This window comes from Hyperoodon ampullatus (genome assembly GCF_949752795.1).
Source record: "Hyperoodon ampullatus genome assembly, chromosome: 4".
Classification (NCBI taxonomy): domain Eukaryota; kingdom Metazoa; phylum Chordata; class Mammalia; order Artiodactyla; family Ziphiidae; genus Hyperoodon; species Hyperoodon ampullatus.
Window position 1 is genome coordinate 59,751,336 of NC_136917.1, and position 23,273 is coordinate 59,774,608.

At 46.6% G+C, this 23,273-nt stretch overlaps 1 protein-coding gene across 1 annotated transcript; it reads left to right on the forward strand.

Moving 5' to 3' along the window:
- Positions 1 to 5,425: 5,425 nt before the first annotated feature.
- GFRA3 (GDNF family receptor alpha 3) lies at positions 5,426 to 22,259 on the forward strand (the record flags this gene model as incomplete). The annotated part of the gene is made up of 8 exons (XM_079703664.1): positions 5,426 to 5,501; positions 12,441 to 12,728; positions 17,856 to 17,948; positions 19,272 to 19,584; positions 21,049 to 21,152; positions 21,322 to 21,456; positions 21,866 to 21,954; positions 22,170 to 22,259. 8 exons carry the CDS (start codon positions 5,426 to 5,428, stop codon positions 22,257 to 22,259), a joined length of 1,188 nt encoding a protein of 395 aa, XP_079559790.1.
- Positions 22,260 to 23,273: the final 1,014 nt, after the last annotated feature.

Here is a 23,273-nt window from a genome sequence, read left to right on the forward strand (position 1 = left end):
GCGGAGCACAGACTCTGGACGCACAGACTTAGCGGCCATGGCTCACTGGCCCAGCCGCTCCGCGGCATGTGGGATCCTCCCGGACCGGGGCACAAACCTGCGTCCCCTGCATCGGCAGGCGGACCCCCCAACCACTGCGCCACCAGGGAAGCCCCCTCTTAGAGCTCTTTAAGGTGAGTAGGCTTTTGTCTGTGTAGTAAGGTACAGCCCTACTTGGCCTGGGTGGCAGTGGAATTAATTGAACATTGTCTTCTCTGGCATTAACCTAGTAGTAGTGATAGCTCAGGACTAGAAAAGGACAAAGGGCTCTGAAGCCTAGACTGACATAGAATGGAGACAAAAATGATATCTTCCCAGGTTCTGGAGCAGGAAGACTTTTTAAAAGTGAGTGGGAGGGAAGGAGGGCATTAGCCATAGGGCAGCCCAACAGTGTGCCAGAGTGACTGGATTGATTTTTGCAAGGTTTGCAAGTGCTGTTCTCCCGGAATGCTGCGTGCTTGCCTCACAGCAGAGGGCACTGCTGTATCCTCTAAGCCAGCCACTGCAGCCTGCAGCCTCCACTCCTAGCTGGAGCGTGTCTGTTCAGAGGGAGGCTCCCTCTCTGACCTTCTGCCTAAGCCCTTCAGCTCAGAGCTCAGAAGGGCCGGGGAGAAAAAGGAGAGAAAAGCTTCTGCTACATTAGGTGGAAATAGCCGAGGGAAAGATGCTGCTTCCCTGTCCCACTCCACACACTTCCCCCCACCAAGCAGGAACTTCTAGTTGCCTGAGCAGGAAACTGCTGGAAGCACCTCCACTTCCAAGTGTGATGAGGGGTACCTGACTCACTGCCTACCATAGTGGGTCATTTCCTGATAATTCTCCCCAGAAAGGTAGAAGCAATTCACTACCTGGGAAGAGACTGGTGCACAAGTGTTCATGTTTCATTAATCTTAAATGGAAATTCTGAGTTGCAACACATAAAACTAGGGCTTAATCAGCTATCTACTTTGTGGAAAATTATATTTGCCTAAAAGGCAACATTTTCCCATATAGTTTCTTGTAATATCTTCCCACTGTATAGGTACCACATCACTTAATTCATGTCATTTTCAGGAACAATAATAATAGTAGCTAACAACTTTTCAGTTGTTTACTGTGTGCAAGACTTCATGAACTCATTTTATATACATAAACTCATTTTCACAACAGTCCTGTGAGGCAAGTATTCACTATTATGCATGTTTTACCAATAAAGAAATTGAGGAACAGAGGGATCGAGTAACTTGTTTTTTTCAAAAATTTAATTAATTAATTAATTTTTGGCTGCATTGGGTCTTTGTTGCTGCACGCGGGCTTTCTCTAGTTGCAGCGAGCGGGGGGCTACTCTGTGTTGTGGTGTGCAGGCTTCTCATTGCAGTGGCTTCTCTTGTTCTCATTGCGGTGGCTTCTCTTGCTGTGGAGCATGGGCTCTGGGCACGCAGGCTTCAGTAGTTGTGGCACGCGGGCTCTAGAGCACAGGCTCAGTAGTTTGGTGCACGGGCTTAGTTGCTCCGCAACATGTGGGATCTTCCTGGACCAGGGCTTGAACCCGTGTCCCCTGCATTGGCAGGCGGATTCTTAACCACTGAGCCACCAGGGAAGCTCAAGTAACTTGTTTAAAATCCCACAGTTAATTAATGGCAGAATTGGGATTTGAACCCAGGCCGAGATGGCTCCAGAGCCTGTACCGTTAATAGATTTTGCTGTTACCAAATCCTCATCAATGAACAATGTGTCTTTCTAAGTTGGCACTGTATCAGGTGTTACATGTGTAAGAGCCTCAATTGTCGGTTCTTGAGAAGTCAGGACCATAGGGTTGCTGGGGTTTGAGAAATGAGGCTAAGGGCAGACACTAAGACCCCAGCCCAGGAACCTCCACATGAGGCTATATAGGGGCTTAGCTCTGCTCTGGTGTCCTTGTACTGACTGGTATTCGTTCATCATGAAGTCAGGTAATAAAGAATGGAAACCTTTTGGTCTGAATACTGCTTCCTGTTTGATTCTCAGCCCCAGGACCTGGCTGACCTCTGCTACAGAGAGGGAAGCGTTTCCCTTTCCTTACCAGGCATATAAAGTGGGGGGCGTGGATGATTTTCTTTCCCCACTCAGTTCAGGCAAATGTTAGGGAAACACCAGTTTCTCTCTAGGGATGTCAATTCTAAGCACCACAGGCATTCAAATATGACACAGTTCCTGCCCTCAAGAAACTGACAAGGTAGAAAATGATTCTTTTTGTTCCCATCCCTACAAGCACTCTGGCCCTCTAGTATATTCAGCAAAAGGAAGAAGAACTAGCCTTAGCTCCAAAGCAGTAGGTCCAGTGGTAGGGGGTGGCTGAGTTCATAGAACAATTAACTCCTGCCTGCCTCCTGGGGTGATATCATTCCGTGTTCACTATGTGCCAGGCACTAAGCTAAATCCTTTACTCAGTGTATACTTGTTTAATCCTCACAATGGTTATATGAAGTGAATGCTGCTATTAATTTTACAGATGAAGAAACTGAAGCACAGAAAAATTAAGTGACATGCCCGAGATTACCCAGCATGTGTTGGAAATGGCATTTGAAACCAGGTGGTCTGTAAAGCTTGTTCTCTTAACTGTTTTTCACTAAACTGCTAACACCCTGGATTAGCTAAGGATAGCAACAGGAATTAAAGTTCAATGGTGAGAGAGGGCTTGATAGAAGGCAGAAAAACAAGATTACAAATGAAAGTGGAGTTAGATACAGAGTCTTTGGATCTTTGAGCCCCAATCAGTGGTTTGTAAGGTCCTCTCAGGGCAGTTTGTGTCTTAATCATTTCTGCACCTGGCACAAAGCTGGACCCATAATCAATCTCAAAAGACATTATTGAATTGAATGATGGCAGAGTAACATCTTTTTTTTTTTTTAATAAATTTATTTATTTATTTATTGGCTGTGTTGGGTCTACGTTTCTGTGCTAGGGCTTTCTCTAGTTGCGGTGAGTGGGGGCCACTCTTCATCACGGTGCGTGGGCCTCTCACTGTCGTGGCCTCTGTTGTTGTGGAGCACAGGCTCCAGACGCGCAGGCTTATTAGTTGTGGCTCACGGGCCCAGTTGCTCCGCGGCACGTGGGATCCTCCCAGACCAGGACTCGAACCCGTGTCCTCTGCATTGGCAGGCAGGTTCTCAACCACTGCGCCACCAGGGAAGCCCAGAGTAACATCTTTGTAGAAAGGATTGGCTCATTTGTCATTACCCACAAGGTTCCCAATGACAATGCTGCTTATCTAGCCGGTGTTGGTAAGTCACAGAGGACATGGTTGGTGGGGAGACAGTGTGCTGGAGGATCTGTCAATATTAGTCTTGGAGTCATATGTATTTGCAGAGGCTTCTGCAACCCTCCACTAGCCTTGGTTACCAATTCTCATTAAAGGCCCAGTGATGTCAAGCTCTCCACCGCAGTGCCCAGACAGGAATATGCTCCAAGTATCTCATTTACTCTCAAAAAGAGGCTGGCCTTTTACAGGTGGAATTGGGTATTGCTTTCAGCCCATTGGCTTGACCTTGTTCCTGCCTTCCTGGTCTATTTCGTGGGGAGAGCACTGAGTAGACCCACTGAGTAGGCACCCTGAGCAAATGCCTTTTCTAAAGTTACCCTCCTACCCCAAACTTGAGTTGCCTTGGTTGCTGAAGGAGAGAGTGAGCAGAAGTGACACCCCTTGAACACCCCACATCTTTGTTGATTCAGAGCACCCTTTCCTAGCATCCCAACGACCTGAAATTGTTACCTTTTGCCTTGTAAACCCCATTTTGAAACTATTGCCAAAGTGAAGTGGAAAGTGGGGGCTGTCAGCTCCCCAGCCACAGGTTTTCTAATCTTACTGGAGGGAAGGACTTGGGAAAGGTACACAGAGGTAGGGTGCAACTGGGGGAAAACAGGCCCTGTACAAAAGCTGAGTAGCCAGATGTTCACTTTCACAGCTCTCCTGTAAGACTGGCAGGGCAGATATAGATTAAAATGAAGCACAAACTCCATTTAAAGTGCATTACAGCTCAGGAATCAGCTCCCCCTGGGCAGGAGAAGGGAGAAAAGGGCAAAAGAGGCCACATCAGTCTCCTTCCTTATCTAGGACCACATGTCTCTCTCCTAGCTTTGTGAAGGGTGATTTACACCCTGGCTGGAATGACTCTCTTTCTGGGCTGATTACATCGGCAAATGCCCCCCAGAGGCCACAGCAGGATGGCCATATTCAGAAGCAGCAGCCAATAAATCTCAGAGGTCTATATTGCACTTCTCAGTACCCTCCCTCCTGGCCCTCTGCCAGGTGGGCTGTGGAAGTAGGAGAGGGCTTGGCTGGAGGGTTAGGCGAGGAAACCCTCCAATTCCTTTCATTACCGTCTTCTCTAAGTACTGTTTAGTTCTCATTCTTCCAAGTCATTCTGTGTGTCTTTATCCTGGGAGCAGGTGGGAATCAGCTCAATCAATTAGTCTAATAAATACCCTTATCTTTATATGTAGAAGTCCTGGGTTCTCCTAAGTATTTAATCTTGGTAGAGTAGCTTGGTCTCTTAACCATCATCTGAAAATGATGAGGCCCCTAAATGGTCTCTCTAGCCACCTTTCTCAGTGATCTTTTGTCCAGGGAGATCTCTACAATTTAGTCTGAGGGAAGTTTGATCCTTCCATCCTCCCTCATGACACTGAAGGGGCTAAATTTTGGAGGAGTCTAGTCTAGCAAAGGTCCTGGGATCTGGCCTCAGGTTTGTTCCCAGCAAAGCCATTTCACCTGTCTGGGACCCATCTTTGCAGAATCTTGGGGTTAATAACAACAACCGAATCTCACCCTTGAAGATATTTACGAGGCGAAATGAAATCACAGATGTGCAAATTCTAAAAAAAAATTTACTTGAAACGCAAGTGCCCTTGTGCGTTTGTTCAAGTTTTGTTATTTCATTTGGGTTGGTTGCTCCTTGGTGGTAGAGGGGATTCCAGAAAGTGAGACAGGATGCTTTTTTATTAAAAATAAATATCTGGACCCCAGAGATGGCGAGTTTCCATCGACAGCTTCCACACTGTCTTGGGTAGAAGTCCTCCTCTAAACGAAGTTGGCGGCCGACAGCATGTGGGCCGGCTCGGGTGGAGCACTCTTCAGAGCCAAAGACCGGCCACTCCGGGGCGCGTGCCCTCGCTCGCCCTCACCCCCGCCTTGCCGGTCTAGGAGGAGAGTCGGCGTGGTGCGTGGTTCGGAGTTGGAGGGCGGCGCCCGGGACCCTGGTGGGAGCGTGTTGGCGCCGCACGCGCGAGGCGGGGCGGGAGGCGGTGGTGGGAGGTGCCGGCGGAGGAGCACCGCTCGCAGAGCTCCAGCACGAGGGGAGAGGGCACGCCGCGCCTGGTGCAGGCAGAGCGCCCTGGGGCGCCGACAGTCGTCGTGCGCACCCCGCCAATGGCGCACCCCTCGAGCCCACGACCGCTGCTGCCTGCGCTCCTGCTGCTGCTGCTGCCGCTGCTTCTCCGAGCGGGTGAGTGTCGTCTGTGCGTCCGCGGAGTCCACTCAGGCTGGGGCGGGAGGGGGCGGGGGCTGGGGTGGTGGTGGTGACCGTGTAGGTGGGCACACGTACCGGCACCAGTGCCCAGAGAGGTCTCAGGCCCCACACTGCTCCCTGGTGCGGGGCGTCCGTCTGTCCGAGCCTGGGGAACTGGAGGAGGAAGCCCAGGGTGTCAGGAAGGGGCTGGGTTCCACGCCTAGTCCAGTGACTGAACTTGTAGATTGAGTGCCAGCCATGACCAGGGCACCCAAGCACCTCTTCGCTCCTCGTTCCCCCTCTTCCCCCTTTTGAAGTGCGTCTGTACAGTCACAGAACAGCCGGCAGCCAGGCCACTACCACTACAGCATCTCTAGGGGGCTGGGAGAGTCAGAAGCAGGACTGCCTTTTGCTCCACATGGGCTTCACCTCTTCCACCCCATGTAAGGACTGCGGAAGTGTATACTAGGTACAGGTGAAGCTGGAGAAGTTTTTGTTAGGACTGACTTGTCATTGGGAACTCCCTGGCCGTCCAGTGGTTAGCACTCTGCACTTTCACGGAAAAAACAAACAAACAAACACAACTGACGTCACAAATTAAGATTGAAAACTGCTTCCCAGAACTTGCCAACATCATTATTTGGTTGTGTGGTTGAGAGTATTGCTCACCATCAACAAACCCCCTCTTCAGGATATACTTTATTATTATTTAAATTGGAGTGGAAAACTCACTAGTGGGCAAGATGGCCTTAACGTGCAAGCTGCCCAGCACAGTGCCTTGCCCTGTTATAAATCCACAATAGGTTGTTTTGTGGAATACATAGTTAAAGGCCGGGTTTTAGAACTATGCCATTCCCCCAAGGAGCATGCACATGGCCTTTGGGAGTGGGATGGGTGCATGGAATCTCATTGTGGGGCTCCTGTCCAGAGCCTGCCTGGAGGGAATCGTGAGTCAGAGACCACATATCTACACATGACCTCAGCCCACAAAGTAGGACTGCAGAAGTGCAATCTTGGCTGAGAGACAGATACGGAAGGAAGGAAGGAAAGTACTGGTCTGTCCAGACTGACTTCATTAGTAAATCAGAGCAGCAAGACATTACCGATCTGATTGGACTGCCCAGGAAATTTCACTAACCCTAACAGTATGGCTGTATGTCAGGATCAGGTGTAAACTTTAAATACCTTCCTCATGACCATTTAGTGGAACAAGTTACCACCTGTTAATGATGAAACTTAACATGACCCCCACCTTCTTTTGTTGAGCTGCAATGCCCTTAAATCTACTACTACTCAGACTTGGTGAACTGTCAGCTTAGAAATGAGAGAGGTTTACTTTTGAAAATTGTTACGACTCAATATTTAGTCCAGTTAAAGCAATGAGACTTGGACCTGCTACGTTTCTTAAAGCAAGCACTTTCTGGGTACCTACCAGAAGTAACATCTTAAACATTCAGCATTTCTCAAACTGTTTAAATGCATGTCCCCTTCTTGATAAAAATAAAAATCTCATGTCTTCCTTAGATAAAATTTGAAATTTCAGAATTTTTAAATGATACAAATGAACTTACAGAACAGAAACAGACTCATAGACTTAGAGAACGAACTTATGGTTAGCAGGTGGGAAGGGTTGGAGGGAGGAATAGTTAGGGAGTTTGGGATTGACATGTGCACACTGCTATATTTAAAATGGATAACCAACAAGGACCTGCTGTATTAGCACAGGGAACTCTGCTCAATATTATTTAACAGCCTAAATGGGAAAAGAATTTGAAAAAGAATAGATACATGTATATATATATAACTGAATCACTTTGCTGTTCACCTGAAACAAACACATTGTTAATCAACTATACTCCAATATAAAATAAAAAGTTTAATAAAAAAACTAGTTGCATTAAAAAAAGTTTTTTTGTTCATCTTCCACATATGAAATTGTCAAATATGCTTTTTTTATGTGATTTTTTTAACATCTTTATTGGAGTATAATTGCTTTACAATGGTGTGTTAGTTTCTGCTTTATAACAAAGTGAATCAGTTATACATATACATATATCCCCATATCTCTTCCCTCTTGCATCTCCCTCCCTCCCACCCTCCCTTTCCCACCCCTCTAGGTGGTCACAAAGCACCGAGCTGATCTCCCTGTGCTATGCGGCTGCTTCCCGCTAGCTATCTGTTTTACGTTTGGTAGTGTATATATGTCCATGCCACTCTCTCACTTTGTCCCAGCTTACCCTTCCCCCTCCCAGTATCCTCAAGTCCATTCTCTAGTAGGTCTGTAAATACGCTTTTTTGAACCACACATTCCCTTTGGAAATTCTGATACACCCCCAAAAGGGGCCCATCCTCTCTCTTCCCCGTCCCGTGCATTGAGAAAATCTGGTTTAATCCAACCCCCTTTTAAAAAATCAAAATTAATACCAAAAATACATTATGAACAAAATACCAAAATTTTAAATTAAAAGAGTAATAATGCCATGCTGAGGCATATTGGAACCTGAAGCAAAAGGAAAAATCAGTACTACTGATCCTGTCTTTTTTTACACATTGGATATGGCACCAATTCTCAAACTTTAGGTTACATCATTCTCTCCAGTAAACTTACTAAAATTCAGATTCCCAGGCTTTATCACCAGAGGTTCTGCTTTGGTAGTTCGTGCTAGGGCTCAGAAATCTGCATTTTAATAAGTAATCTAATTGATTATTATGTGATTGGAAGAGAAGGTTGGACTACCTAAACTCAGAGGCCCCTCCTAATTTTGGGACTCTTTGATTATAAGTAGAGAGAAGGGGCCCAGAGACATTATCAGGGTGGCTCATAAAATGTCTCTGTTATGTGGTCATTTTTTAAATATTAGTAGGAGCTTACAAAGAACAAGCCCTGTTCTAGGCACTGGCAACAGAGTAGTGATAAGATAGACATGGAAGTCTAGCTGGGGAGATAATAAAAAATGAAGTAAAAAAATATCAAGTGGTGATAAGTGCTATGCAGAGAATTGGAACAACAGTGTGTTAGAGTAGCTGGGGGGCTATTTTACATTGGTTGGTTGGGGATGGCCTTTGTGAGATGACACTGAATGACCAGAAGGGCCCAGCCATGTGAAGATCAGCTGGAAGAGCATTCAAAACAGAAAGAAGGCCAGTGTAGATGGAGGGAAGTGGGAGAGGAAGAGAGAGCTAGGAGGTAAGATTAGAGAGGTGGGCAGGGACCAGGTCTTTACAAGGCTTTGTAAACCAAGGCACATAAACTAGATCTTAACCTAAGTTCAATGGAAGCTGTTGGAGGGATTTAAGCAGAGAAATGAGATCATCCGATTTACACTTTTTTTTTTTTTTTTTTTTTTTGCGGTATGCGGGCCTCTCACTGTTGTGGCCTCTCCTGTTGCAGAGCACAGGCTCCGGACGCACAGGCTCAGCGGCCATGGCTCACGGGCCTAGCCGCTCCGTGGCATGTGAGATCTTCCCGGACCGGGGCACGAACCCGCGTTCCCTGCATTGGCAGGCGGACTCTCAACCACTGCGCCACCCGGGAAGTCCTGATTTACACTTTTTAAGAGATGATCCCATATAATGCTAGTCAGTATTAGAATTATGTTATATTCACACAATGGGTTGCTATATAGCAGTGAAAATAAGCTGTTTACAACTATACTTATCAGTGTGGGTGAATTTCAGAAACGTAATATTGAGCAAAAGAAGCCAAAACACCAAAAGCACATGTTGTATGATTGAAAAGCAGGCAAAACAAATTGCTAATGTTAGAAATCAGGATATTGTATTATATTTGCTTTGTTGGGAAGATGGTGACTGGCAGATGGCTTCTGGGGTGCTGGTAATGTTCTGGTTCTTTACCTGGAGATCTGGTTACACAGGTGTATATAATTTGAAATTAAACTATATATTTTTGATTTATGTATTTTTCTATATGTTATACTTTAATTAATTTATTACCAAACATGATATACAAATGGCTAACAAACACATGAAAATATGCTCAATATCATTAGTTATTAGAGAAATGCAAGTGAAAACCACAGTGAGATACTACCTCACACCCACAGGATGGCTATAAAAACAGAGCAAAAAACAGAAAACACGAGTTGGCAAGTATGTAGAGAAATTGGAACCACCCTCATGCATTGCTAGTAGGAATGTAAAATGGGGCAGCCACTGTGGAAAACAATTTGGTGGTTCATCAAAAAGTTAAACATAGAATTACATATGACCCAGCAATTCCACTCCTGCGTATACACCCAAGAGAAATGAATACAGGTATTCAAGGAAATACTTGTACATGATTCTTCACTTAGCACTGTTCACAATAACCAAAAGGTGGAAACAACCCAAATGTACATCAACTAACGTTTAGGTAAACAAAATATGGTATATCCATGCAATGAAATATTATTCATAAGAAAGAATGAAATATTGATATATGCCACAATGTGGATGAACCTTGAAAACAGCATGTTAGGTGAAAGAAGCTAGATACAAAAGAGTATATATTTTATGGTTCTATTTACATGAAATACTAGAATAGGTAAATGTGTAGAGACAGAAAGCAGACTAGTGGTTGCCAGAGACTAGGGGAAAGGGAGAATGGAGAGTGACTGTTTAATGGGTATGGGCTTCCTATTAGGGTGATGAAAATGAATTGGAATTAGAAGTGATGGTTGTATAGCATGGTGAATGTACTAAATGCCATTTAACTGTACCCTTTAAGATAATTAATTTTATGTTGCATGAATTTTTTTCTTTCTCTTTTTCTTTTTAAAATAAAGTGTGTATAAAAAGAAACAAAATTGAGTTATTTGTAGTGAGGTGGATGGACCTAGAGTCTGTCATACAGAGTGAAGTAAGTCAGAAAGAGAAAAACAAATACCGTATGCTAACACATATATATGGAATCTAAGGGAAAAAAAAAAAGGTCATGAAGAACCTAGGGTAAGACGGGAATAAAGACACAGACCTACTAGAGAATGGACTTGAGGATACGGGGAGGGGGAAGGGTAAGCTGGGACAAAGTGAGAGAGTGGCATGGACATATATACACTACCAAACGTAAAACAGATAGCTAGCGGGAAGCAGCCGCATAGCACAGGGAGATCAGCTCGGTGCTTTGTGACCACCTAGAGGGGTGGGAAAGGGAGGGTGGGAGGGAGGGAGACGCAAGAGGGAAGAGATATGGGAACATATGTATATGTATAACTGATTCACTTTGTTATAAAGCAAAAACTAACACACCATTGTAAAGCAATTATACTCCAATAAAGATGTTTAAATAAATAAATAAAGGTTGTACCTTTTGACTACCTTCATCCAGTTCTCCCTCCCTACCCTCTGCCTCTGGTAACTGCAAATCTGATTTATTTTCCTATGAGTTTGTTTTTGAAGTATAATTGACCTACAGTACTATGTTCTTGGTGTACAACATAGTGATTTGCTATTTCTATACATTTCAGAATGATCACCAGGCATGAATTTTACCCCAATAAAAATGTTTTCCAACCTAAAAAAATTCTTAAGAAAGATGAATGCAACAACAAAAAGAAAGGTAATTATGTGAAGTGAAGGATGTGTTCATTTTAATGCATCTTATTGTTAACACATCCAATCTTATTGTGGTAACATTTTACAATATATACATAAATCATCATGTTGTATACCTAAAGCTTAAACAATGTTGTATGTCAATTATATCTCCATAAAGCTGGAAAACAAAAAAAGATGGCTGAATGGTATGGTAGAATGAATTTGGAAGGTGGAATCACTGAGACCAATAAGGGCTCTCAACTAGTTCAGACAAGAGTTGATGGTGGCTTGAGCTAAGGAGGTGGTGATAGATGTGGAGAGAAGTGGACAGATTCCAGATATGTAGTGGAGTTGACAGGACTTACTGGATTGGACATAGAATGTGAAGGAAAGAGAAGAATTCAGAATGACTCCTAGATGTTCTGCCTTGAAAAACTGGGGGATGATGGTGTGCTATTACCACTTGATAGGGACCCTAAGTCCTAGGGTGCAGGGCCTTTCTCCAGAGCTGAACTATAACCAACCTTGATATTCCTGAGTGAGTGACAGAATCTATAAAAGCCCCCCACCCCAACCCCAACCAGTTCCCACTGTAAGGTATTTTTAAGTGACTTTTTTTTTTTTGCCGCGCTGTGCGGCTTGTAGGATTTTCATTCCCTGACCACCGATCGAACCTGGGCCCCGGCAGTGAAAGTGCCGAGTCCTAACCACTGGACTGCCAGAGAATTCCCTTTAAGTGACTTTTTTTTTTTTTTTTTTTTTTTTTTGCAGTACGCGGGCCTCTCACTGTTGTGGCCTCTCCCGTTGCGGAGTACAGGCTCTGGACGTGCAGGCTCAGCGGCCATGGCTCACGGGCCTAGCCGCTCCGCAGCATGTGGGATCTTCCCGGACCAGGGCACGAACCCATGTCCCCTGCATCAGCAGGCGGACTCTCAACCACTGCGCCACCAGGGAAGCCCCCCTTAAGTGACTTTTAATGGAAGACTCAGAGTTGTTAATAACTGTCATTTAGCACTCCCATGCACATTCTCAACTCTCTGGTTATGATGCTGTCCCTGTCCATGGCATAGCTCTGCTCAGGGCCCTCTTCCCAGTGCCTGGCTGGGCCATCAGGCTCAGCTTCAAATAATGTTCCCCTCCCCCTCCCAGGAGGCTTAGCAGCTTGTCTTCATCAAACCCCCACCTCTTCTTGAGCCTGATCTCTTCTGTCCAGATTGTGACAGCTGCAGACCCTCTACTCCTACTGGACTTCTTTCTCCCTGCTAAAGGCCTTTATGCCACCCCAAGACATTCCTGCTAAAGATTTCATCCAGAATCCCCCCACCCTAGCTTATGACTAGGTTCTCCCAGACAGCTACTCTGACCTTATGTGAGCCTCACTTGGTCTCTCTCCCTCCATAGGGGACCACCTCCCCACAGAAGGCCGGCTCATGAACAGCTGTATCCAGGCCAGGAGGAAGTGCCAGGCTGATCCCACTTGCAGTGCTACCTACCACTACTTGAATTCCTGTGCCTCTAGTATAAGCACCTCATCACCTGCAGAGGAGCCTTCAGTCCCTGATGACTGCATGGAGGCAGCACAGCAACTCAGGAATAGCTCTCTGATGAGCTGCACATGCCATCGGCGCATGAAGAACCAAGCTACCTGCCTGGACATCTACTGGACCGTTCACCCTGCCCGTAGCCTTGGTGAGGCCCCCATCCTAGAGTGGGCTAAGCTAGGGAAGATGGCTCTTGGGAGTTGTTTTTTTTTTTTTTTTTTGCGGTATGTGGGCCTCTCACTGTTGTGGCCTCTCCCGTTGTGGAGCACAGGCTCCGGACGCGCAGGCTCAATGGCCATGGCTCACGGGCCCAGCCGCCCCGCGGCATGTGGGATCCTCCCAGACGGGGGCATGAACCCGTGTCCCCTGCATCGGCAGGCGGACTCTCAACCACTGCGCCACCAGGGAAGCCCCGGGAGTTGTTTTTTAATCCTGCTGGATATGGGCCACATGGTAGATTCTGACAGGGATGATAATGAAGCTCTGCATTTGACGTCAGTAAGAAATGGAAGGAGGAATTGGCAGTATGCTTTTGGGCCCCACAGTACTGCCCTCCCTTCTCACTACTTCCCCCTCCCCTTTTTTTTTTTGCGGTACGCGGGCCTCTCGCTGTTGTGGCCTCTCCCATTGCAGAGCACAGGCTCCGGACGCACAGGCTCAGCGGCCATGGCTCACGGGCCCAGCCGCTCCACGGCATGTGGGATCCTCCCGGACCAGGGCACGAACCCGTGTCCCCTGCATCGGCAGGCGGACTCTCATCCACTGCGCCACCTGGGAAGTCCTTCCCCCTTTTTTTTATCTGGAAACATGTAGCTGCCTCTTGGAAGGTCTCTGAACCAAGCTAAGGCCCAACATGGGGAGCTCCTGGAACAGACGGATATGGAGAGGAAATGGAGGGAAATGGTCTTAACTCATAAACAGGCTGCAAATACAACATAATCCATAGGTTCAGAGAGACTGGGAGGCAGTGTCCTGGTCCAGCCTTTAACAGAGAGGATATTCATTAACCAGACAAGATATGATAAAAGACGGAAGGCACTGGAAGAGCCAAAGAGAGGAGCTTCCTCTGACTCTGGAGATCCCTTTCCGTATCAGTCAGCTTTTACTAGACTGTGCTGCAGTAACACAACAGGGTCTTGTAAAACAAAGGTTAAGTTCTTGCTCATGTTCTGTCTTGGCTGTGTCATGTGTCCTCTTCATTCTGGGATCCAGTACAGCCTCTATCTGGGATGTTCCCTTCTCGTGGCAGAGGGAAATGAGCAATGGCAGAACCATTTGATGCCTTTAAAAGCTTCTGCTCAGATGTTACATAAAATACTTCTGCTCACATTCTATTGACAAAGCAAATCACGTGGTCAAACCTGACATCAGGGGGAAGGGGAAGTATACTCCTCCCACAGGGGACACTGAAAATCACATGGCAATAAATGAGGATGTATAGTCTTACAGGGAGGACAAAAATAATTGTAAACAATAATGCAATCTACCGTAATCCACCAGTTGGTCAAAACATTCATTTCCCTCCCTTTCACAAGCAAAATATACCTACTCACTTTCTAAGGAAGGTGCCTAAGAATTCCATCTAAGCAGGACATCAGGCTCCGAGTCTAGGATCTTGTGATAATTTCTATATCAGGTCTGGATGTGGTTTCTCTTAATTTAGAAACCTATGCACTAAAAAGTCATCTGCTGGGCTTCCTTGGTGGCACAATGGTTAAGAATCCACCTGCCAATGCAGGGGATAGGGGTTCGAGCCCTGGTCCAGGAAGATCCCACATGCCGCAGAGCAACTAAGCCCGTGCGCCACAACTACTGGGCCTGCACTCTAGAGCCCGTGTGCCACAACTACTGAAGCCCGTGCGCCTAGAGCCCATGCTCTGCAACAAGAGAAGCCACGACAATGAGAAGCCCGTGCACCGCAATGAAGAGTAGCCCCCGCTTGCTGCAACTAGAGAAAGCCCGCACACAGCAATGAAGACCCAACACAGCCAAAAATACAGATAAATAAATTTTTTTAAAAAGTCATCCGCTTCCCATCTATACTCAATATATAGTAATGGAATGGGGACAGGAGAAGCACAACAAACTCTCAGGTAGAAAGAGGAGTAATGGGAAGCACACAGTAGACGTTGATTCATAGCAGTTCTGAAGTCCTGCCACACAATTGTTGCAAGGGCTGTCTTCCCTGGGAGTAGGGATTGCTCTTAAATAAGGCCCTACTTTTGCTCATTGAGGAGCAAAAGCCCAGGAGTTTCCCAGCCCCCTGGAAGGTCCTTTGTTTTCCATTATTTTCTTGGGCTACATCTGGAAAGGGCATTGGAGACTATGACCTCCTTAGGGACTGAGTAGCATTCTCCACTTGCTTCCTACCTGAGGAATGTTGGAGCATCTTAAGTCTCAAATAGTTAAGAGTCTCTTTTAATCCAGGCTGGTGGCTCTTAGCAGTACAACTCTCTCAAAACATAATTGCATTTTATGTCTGATTTCTGTCACCTCATGTGCCAGTAGCCTTTCCTATAATCCCTTTCAAGACATACATCTCTTTTGAGACCTAATCAGAGGTACCTTGCCCTTATCAAGCTTCTGTGGGAGAGCCACTATCTTAGTCTTTTTTCCCTGAGAACATTTGTCCAACAGGCAGGATTTATCGGATACTGTCTTAATCAGTGAGAGATCTCCACAAAGGGCATGATAGCCACAAACTTGAATTGGTCTTTGGCCCAAGGCTGAGTTGTAATTGACCTTATTACTCAATGCATTTTTCAATATGAGAAGGAGTTGCATTTCTTAATTTTGCAGATCCTAGAATTTCTGTATTCTTTCTTTTCTGTTTCCTCTCTGTGCGTAAACTGGTCAGTTCTCTGAGCTTATATCTTTCTCGTAGTACCATGCCAAGTGTGGCTATCAGCAATCAGGACATATTAGTAATCTTCAGCTTCTCAGCTTCTTCCCCTTAAAGCACAAGCTTACTCAGTACATCATCTTCCTTCCACGTTATTGCAGGCAACGATTTTACCAAATGCTTTGCCACTGCATAATGAGGGCTGCCATCTTCCCAGCCCCCAGTAACAGCTTATTCACCACCCACTACCTAGTCCCAAAGCCAATACCACTTATTTTAGATCTTTTTTTGTTACTTCAGCTCTCCATTTCTAGATACCAATTACATTTTTTAACATCTTTATTGGAGTATAATTTCTTTACAATGTTATGTTAGTTTCTGCTGTATAACAAAGTGAATCAGCTATATGTATACATATATCCCCATATCCCCTCCCTCTTGCATCTCCCTCCCACCCTCCCTGTCCCAACCCTCTAGGTGGTCACAAAGCACCCAGCTGATCTCCCTGTGCTATGCAGCTGCTTCCCACTAGCTATCTATTTTACATTTGGTAGTGTATATATGTCAATGCTACTCTCTCACTGCATCACAGATTACCCTTCCTCCTCCCCGTGTCCTCAAGTCCACTCTCTATGTCTGCGTCTTTATTCCTGTCCTGCCCCTAGGCACATCAGAACCATTTTATTTTTTTAGATTCCATTATATGACCAATTACATTTTTAATAAGAATTTGCTAAATTATGCAACCAACCCCAAATCTCTGGCTTTCACCAACAAAAATATATCTTTTGTTCATGTTACACATCTGCTGTGGGCTTCCATGAGTTGGCTTTGGAGGACAATTTTGTTATTTATTTATTTAGGGCTGCGTTGGGTCTTCGTTGCGGTGCGCAGGCTTCTCATTGCTCTGGCTTCTCTTGTTGCGGAGCACGGGCTCTAGGCATGCGGGCTTCAGTGGTTGTGGCTCGCGGGCTCTAGAGCACAGGCTCAGTAGTTGTGGCGCACAGGCTTAGTTGCTCCACGGCACTTGGGACCTTCCTGGACCAGGAATCGAACCCGTGTCCCCTGCATTGGCAGGAGGATTCTTAACCACTGCACCACCAGGGAAGTCCCATGAGTTGGCTTTGTCTTTACTCCACTTGTCTTCTTCATTTGAGGATCCAGGATGGTAGATGGGAAAGAGCCAAGCAGCACCACATGTTAGTTCTTGAAACTTAGAGGTGATTATGCCTCTTTAGCTCACAATCCACAGGCCAAAGCAAGTCACATGGCCAAGACTTACAGTAGCGTGGGAAAGTACAGTCCTCTCATAGGGGGCCTAAAAGTCACAAGGCAACAGGTGAGGTTGTATTATCCTCCCACAGCAAGCAATTGGAAACAAGCTCTCCTTGTTCCCTGATTTCCACTCCTCATCCTAATCACTTCTCTTTTAGAACTTCCACTGAGACTTCTCCCTGAATCCTCTTGTCTCCCCCTCTTTCCCTTGGGAGCTCCCAGGTCTTCCCAAGCATCCAAACCATCCTTTCCTGTTTGCTTGATATCATCTATATCCCTTCCCGCCTAAAGACATTCACAAAGGCCTATTGGGTGACATCCCTGCAAGCTCACCTCTGTCTTCAACATTTATTGAGCACCTACCATGTGTATGAGCTATGCAGTCATCTTGTTTTTTTAACTGAAGTATAGTTGGTTAACAATGTTGTGTGTGCAGTGATTTTGTAAGACCTAGTGATTTTATAAGGTCTTAAGGAGCCCACAGCCCCATGGGGTGTTTGAAAGAGATGTGTTTCCTTTCAGATCATTTCTCTCCCTTCTCTGCTTTTCTCAGTCAGGTTCAGTTCCAGATCTAGTCTCATTTGCATGACTGCAGCATGCAATGCATCTCCATAGCCAAGTGGTCAGGCTGGAACAGAGTCCACCACTGCCCCTTCTCCAATAGCAAGAGAAAACAAGACAGAGTCCCCTTGCCTGCTTATGTGCCCACAGGCGATACTTGTAGTAGTTAGGAGCAGAGACTCTGAAGTCAGGTAATCCAGGTTTCAAATCCTGGCTCCATTTACTAGCTTATGTGAACTTGAGCAAGTGAATTAACCTCTCTTATCCTCAGTTTCCTTTTACCTACCCAAAGACTTCGATGAAGACTAAGTGAAATTGTATGTGTATATATATATATTTTTTTCCACTTGTACCATAGTGCCCAGTACACAGTGTGCTCCACAAACAGTAGCTTTATTATTCTTATCATTAAACCCAGTTTATTTGTCAAGCCTAGCCTATACCTTTATGGCCCTGTTCTTTTTCTCTCCTCTGCCCAGCATGCAGCTATTTAGGTAGAGACTATGCCTTTTCTTTTTCTCCAGCAGCCTCAACCCCTCCTGCTCCCACCCCCAGCCCCATCCTCAGGATTCTGGTGCTCCCCACCTTTGTCTCTAGGTGACTATAAGCTGGATGTCTCTCCCTATGAAGACACAGTGACCAGAAAACCCTGGAAAATGAATCTCAGCAAACTGAACATGCTCAAACCAGGTGTGGAAGGCAAGCTGGGGCTGGGGTATGGGAGGGCCTGGACCCTGAGGGAAGGGTGGCTGGTGGGGAACACAAGCTGGGAGAATGAAGGGGGAGAGTTCTAGCTTGCCAGGTAACTAAAGAAGCACTCTCAGGGTGAGAGTCTGAGCTATGCCGCATGATCTAGTCTCACGAGTCAACACAGAGCAATAGTTATTAGGGAGATATTCCAAGAGAGCCCATTAGAGCTCCCTGGTTCCAAAAGGTGGATCTCTACAAAGGCTTTGGTGGGAGTGGCAGCAGTCCCATAAAAAAAAGTGCTGAAATGGAGTACTTACCCTAATTCGAGGCAGCCAGGAGAGTAGCTTTTTGTCCCTGAAGACTAGGAAATTGCTTGTTTTCAGCCATTCTAATGGGATGGGTGAGGTGTTGGGCAGGGAAAATGGTGAGAGAGAGCGTGACTCCTCAGGGGTGACTCAGGGTGGGGAGCCATCTGTCTGGCAAGGACTATGATGCATGTTTTTCAGGAAAGTGAGGCTGTTGTATTAATTGGAAAGGAACACACACATGCACTCTCTTTTTGAGAAAGATGTGAGCTTTGTTGTACAGTCAGTACTGTGTATTAGAACTTTGAGAGAAAAGCATAGAGGTTTATGTATTACAAACTCTAGGTTACAGGGAATCTGGGAATAACCTATTCCAGTTACTCCATTGTTCTGACTGCTGGAATATTCTGTTAATAGAAATATCACCATAATTTCCCAAGACTCAGAGTATGGGGGGTTTTATGCATGCATCAGTCAATGAAATGCATCAGTCAGTGTCTATGGGCAGAATAGACAGATGCAAAACCAAAATCCTAAATAGAATTTGGTTGCATCTGCTGTGGACAATCCAGAAAGTACTTTTCTGCGCCAGGAGGATTGCAGGATCCTAGTTCCCCTACCAGGGATGCAACCCCTCAGAAGTGAAAGTGGGGAGCCCTAACCACTGGACTGCCAGGGAATTCCCCAGAAAGTACTTTAGAATGTTGTAGGGCCTCTTGGTTACAATTTCCACCATGGGATCTCACTCATTGCATAGGATTGAGGAAAGGGTTTGGTTAGATGTATATGGCTTTTGTTTTTTAAACCTAGGCAAACGGAGGAGCAGGATGGGAGAGGCTCGCGAATACCTGATACTGTTTGTGGGTAGAGGGAAAGGCCTTATTCGGGGCAGTCCTCCCTGACAGGAGTGCCTTCCCACTACCGTCCTCGTGAAATCAGAGGGTTGCCGGGATTCCTGGGGAGGCTGGGCTGCACGTCTGCAGAGAGGACTGCTGACTTGGTGCCCCTCTCCCCCCAGACTCGGACCTCTGCCTCAAGTTCGCCATGATGTGCACTGTTAATGACAAGTGTGACCGGCTGCGCAAGGCGTACGGGGAGGCGTGCTCCAGGTCCCGCTGCCAGCGCCACACTTGCCAAAGGCAGCTGCGCTCCTTCTTCGAGAAGGCGTCGGAGCCCCACGCTCAGGGCCTGCTGCTGTGCCCGTGCGCGCCCACCGACCTGGGTTGCGGGCAGCGCCGGCGCAACACCATCGCCCCCAGCTGCTCACTGCCATCGGAGGCCCCCAACTGCCTGGAGCTGTGGCACATATGCGTGTCCGACCCGCTGTGCAGGTGCCGGGTGCTGGGTGCGGGCGGGCGGGGTGGACACCACTCCTTTGACGCCTCCTTCCTGGGCAGGGCTGGGTCTGAACCACCCTCCCCCCCGCAAGGCACCATGAACCGACTTTACCATGTAGCTACCCTGGATACTTTCTGAAACTCTTTTATAAAAAAATAAAATATAATAAAATAAAATTATATAGAGAGTATAAAAACTTTAGGAAATATAAAACTGTTAAAATATCACTCAAAACCTGTCACCTGGAGGTAATCTACCATAATTTGGGGAGCATTTCCTTCCAGTCTTTTTTCTCGCCAGGTAAACAAAATCAGACACCAACCTTGTTTTGCAACCTGGTTCTACCACTTACTTCTCTGTATAACCTTGGGCGAGTTACTTTGCCTCTCTGAGTCCCACTTCCTCTTCTGTAAGATATTACATGGAGCTCTCAAAAATCATAATACTAACACTTACTGAGTACTTACTTACTATGGGCTAAGTACTATTTTAAGTACTTAACATCTATTAATTTATCTAAGCTTCACAAGAACCCTATAAGATAGTTGCTATTATTACTATTTTTTTTTATCATCCTTAGTTTACAAATGAAGAAACCACAGCAGAGAAAGTTTAAATAACTTGCTCAAATCCACCTAGGTAGTAAGTCAGGTTTGTTAATGAGGTTTGGATTTCCTTCATAGGAAGTCTGGCTTAGAGCCTGTGCTCCTAGAGGCTCTGTTATGCTGCCTGTTATTATGCTGGGAGCTATGGGTTGGCCAAAAAGTTCGTTTGGGTTTTTAATGGAAAACCCCGAACGAACTTTTTGGCCAACCCAATATTACTATTACTGTTACATAATAAGTGCTGGGCTAGATGACTAAGATACTGTCCCTTCCTTCAAGGAGTTTGCAGCTGAATGGGGATGACAGATATGTAAACCACCAATCTAACACAAGGCAAAATGTAAGGAAAAGTGCACAAATATACACACAAAAATATACTCATAATTCCATCCCCTGAAGATAACCAGCTTTACCTATTGTAGGATGAGTGTTAAAAATAATAATATCTAACATTTACTGAACACTCACTGTATACCAGGCACTGTGTTAAATGCTATACATGTATTCTCTTACTTCATCCTCACAAAAATCCACAAGGTAGTGTTATTTTCATCTCTATTTACTGTCAAGGAAATTGAGGCTAAAGAAACTGCCTGAGATCTCATAATTAGGGATTGTGGAGCCCAAATTCAGAGTGATATGCTGTGGAGGCTGGGGTGATGGTGCATTTAATTGTGACAGGAGCAGGCTTCACTGAGGAGGAAGCCATGGGCCAGGCTCTGAAAAAGGCTGAGGCAGATTTGGCATGAAGATGGGCATCTCAACTAAAGGGGCAGCAAGGTGACACTGTGGCAAGGTGAAGGCTGCAGGCCAGACCATCAATAGGGACTCTTAAAATTTCCCTTCTTCCAGATCGCGCCTGGCGGATTTTCAGACCCACTGCCATCCCATGGACATCCTAGGGACCTGTGCAACAGAGCAGTCCAAATGTCTGCGAGCATACATGGGGCTGATTGGTGAGGCTGGGGGGCATGTTTAGGAAGCCTGCAGGTTGGCCAGCCTGGGGGAGGGTGAAAATGCTCTGGAGACTGAACCCCCATGGAGTGGTCCTGAGACAGGTGGGAGAGGATGGGAGCTGAAGGTAGGGTTGGCTTAGGCACTGACAATCCTCTTTTCACCCCATAGGGACTGCCATGACTCCCAACTTTGTCAGCAATGTCAATGCCAGTGTTGCCTTAAGCTGCACCTGCCGAGGCAGTGGCAATCTGCAGGAGGAGTGTGAGAGGCTGGAAGAGTCCTTCTCCCGAAACCCCTGCCTCAGTGAGTGCTCTCCACCTGCTCCCAGCCCCCGTGGCTGGCTCAGCTTGACCCAGGGAGAGGGAAAGGGTCAGCTCTGTGGTCCATTGGTTCCATCCATCTCCTGCAGATGGAGCAGCCCCCTCCTCAGCATAGGCTTACATCTCCCCAACCTGGGCCTTTCTGCCTTCTCCCATTCTATAAGTGACCCACCCCCATCCCTGGCCAAGCTGCCTCTTCACTTGCCTGGGCCCTAGGGACACTCTTCAGCTCAAGGAATAGCAAGCAGAATGAGATAATATCCCATTCCCAGCTGCCACCCACCCACCCTTGCATATCCCAGGGTCCCTGAGACATTCCCTTTCCTTCTTTGGGAGCCTGAGAGATCTCCAACATCTGCCTGCTTTCAGTCTTCCTTCTCTCCTCTCCTCAGTGGAGGCCATTGCAGCTAAGATGCGTTTTCACAGCCAACTCTTCTCCCAGGACTGGACAGCCTCTACCTTTTCCATGATGGAACGCCAGGTAGAGCCTCCTCTGTTACACCCCTCCTACCTTTACTGGACCAGCTGGGGGAAACCCAGACAAAGCAAGCAAGAGATTGGATGGGGGCGGTGAACTCCTTGTGGTCATGAATACTTTAGACCTCTAGCAGACACCTCAGGGGAGGAGGACAGGCCTTGACTGAGACTAAGGTGGTGAAAAGGGTGGAGCTGACTCCCATTTTATTTTTTCCACAGAACAAAAACCCTGCTCTGAGGCCACAGCCCTGGGTGCCCTCTCTTTTCTCCTGTATACTTACCTTGATTCTGCTTCTGAGCCTCTGGTAGCTGGACTTCCCTGGGGGCCCTCTTCCCCTCTACCACACCCAGCTGACCTGCAGCCTGCAAGGGGTGAGGAAAGGACAGCACAGGAAGGAGGTTCAGTACATAACATGGAAACCCTGACGTCACCCCACACCTCCAGTCGACTCCAGATTAGGCCACAGTAGAAGCTGACTAGCCTAGTTCTCATTCCCTTCACTTCTTTTTTTGTTTTTTTGTTGTTGTTGTTGTTGTTGTTGGCCATGCTGCTTGGCTTTTGGGATCTTAGTTCCCTGACCAGGGATTGAACTAGGCCCTTGGCAGTGAAAGCTCGGAGTTCTAACCACTGGACCGCCAGAGTCATTCCCTTTACTTCTGACTCAGGCTGCCCCTCCTTAGGACTTTAGCCATATCTTCTGGTGATGTCCAGCTCTACCAGGCTCTCTCCTTACCCCTTTCTTCTGCCCACCGGCATCACCCAGGCTCTAACAAATCAGTCACGCTCTCTTGCATTCTCCAGGTAGGCAGGGCTGGGTGTTCTGAAGCAACCTAGAAAGACATTCCTCATGGTGAGGAAAGCTGGAGCAAGACTCTTGGCCCCTTGTCTCCTCCTCTGAATGGGGGATGGGAACCTACTGCCTGCCCGGGGATCCTACAGAACATTTGAGCATCACGAGCTGGAGCATATGGGCCTTGCTTTCTTCCTGCTACTGTCCCAAAGTCCCCTTAGCCTCTTGGATCATGATTAAACATTTTAACTTAAAACTTTTCTCTTTTCCCATTGTCTCAAACTGTGAATTTATATAGAACTAGGGGTGTTACAGACACAAGAGCACAGGCCAGGTGATCTAGGAGACACAGCAACCCTGCCACCAGATGCTATGTGACCCCCAGGCAAGTCTCTCAGCCTCTCTGTGTACTTGACATGGAGTTGGAAGAAAAATAACTTATGTGAGGCTGTGGACCGGGTACCTGTTCCAGCTCCAGCCATTTTGAGCATGCTGCCTGGGATCTGCCACAGCAGCTGAGGGGGGAGGGTCC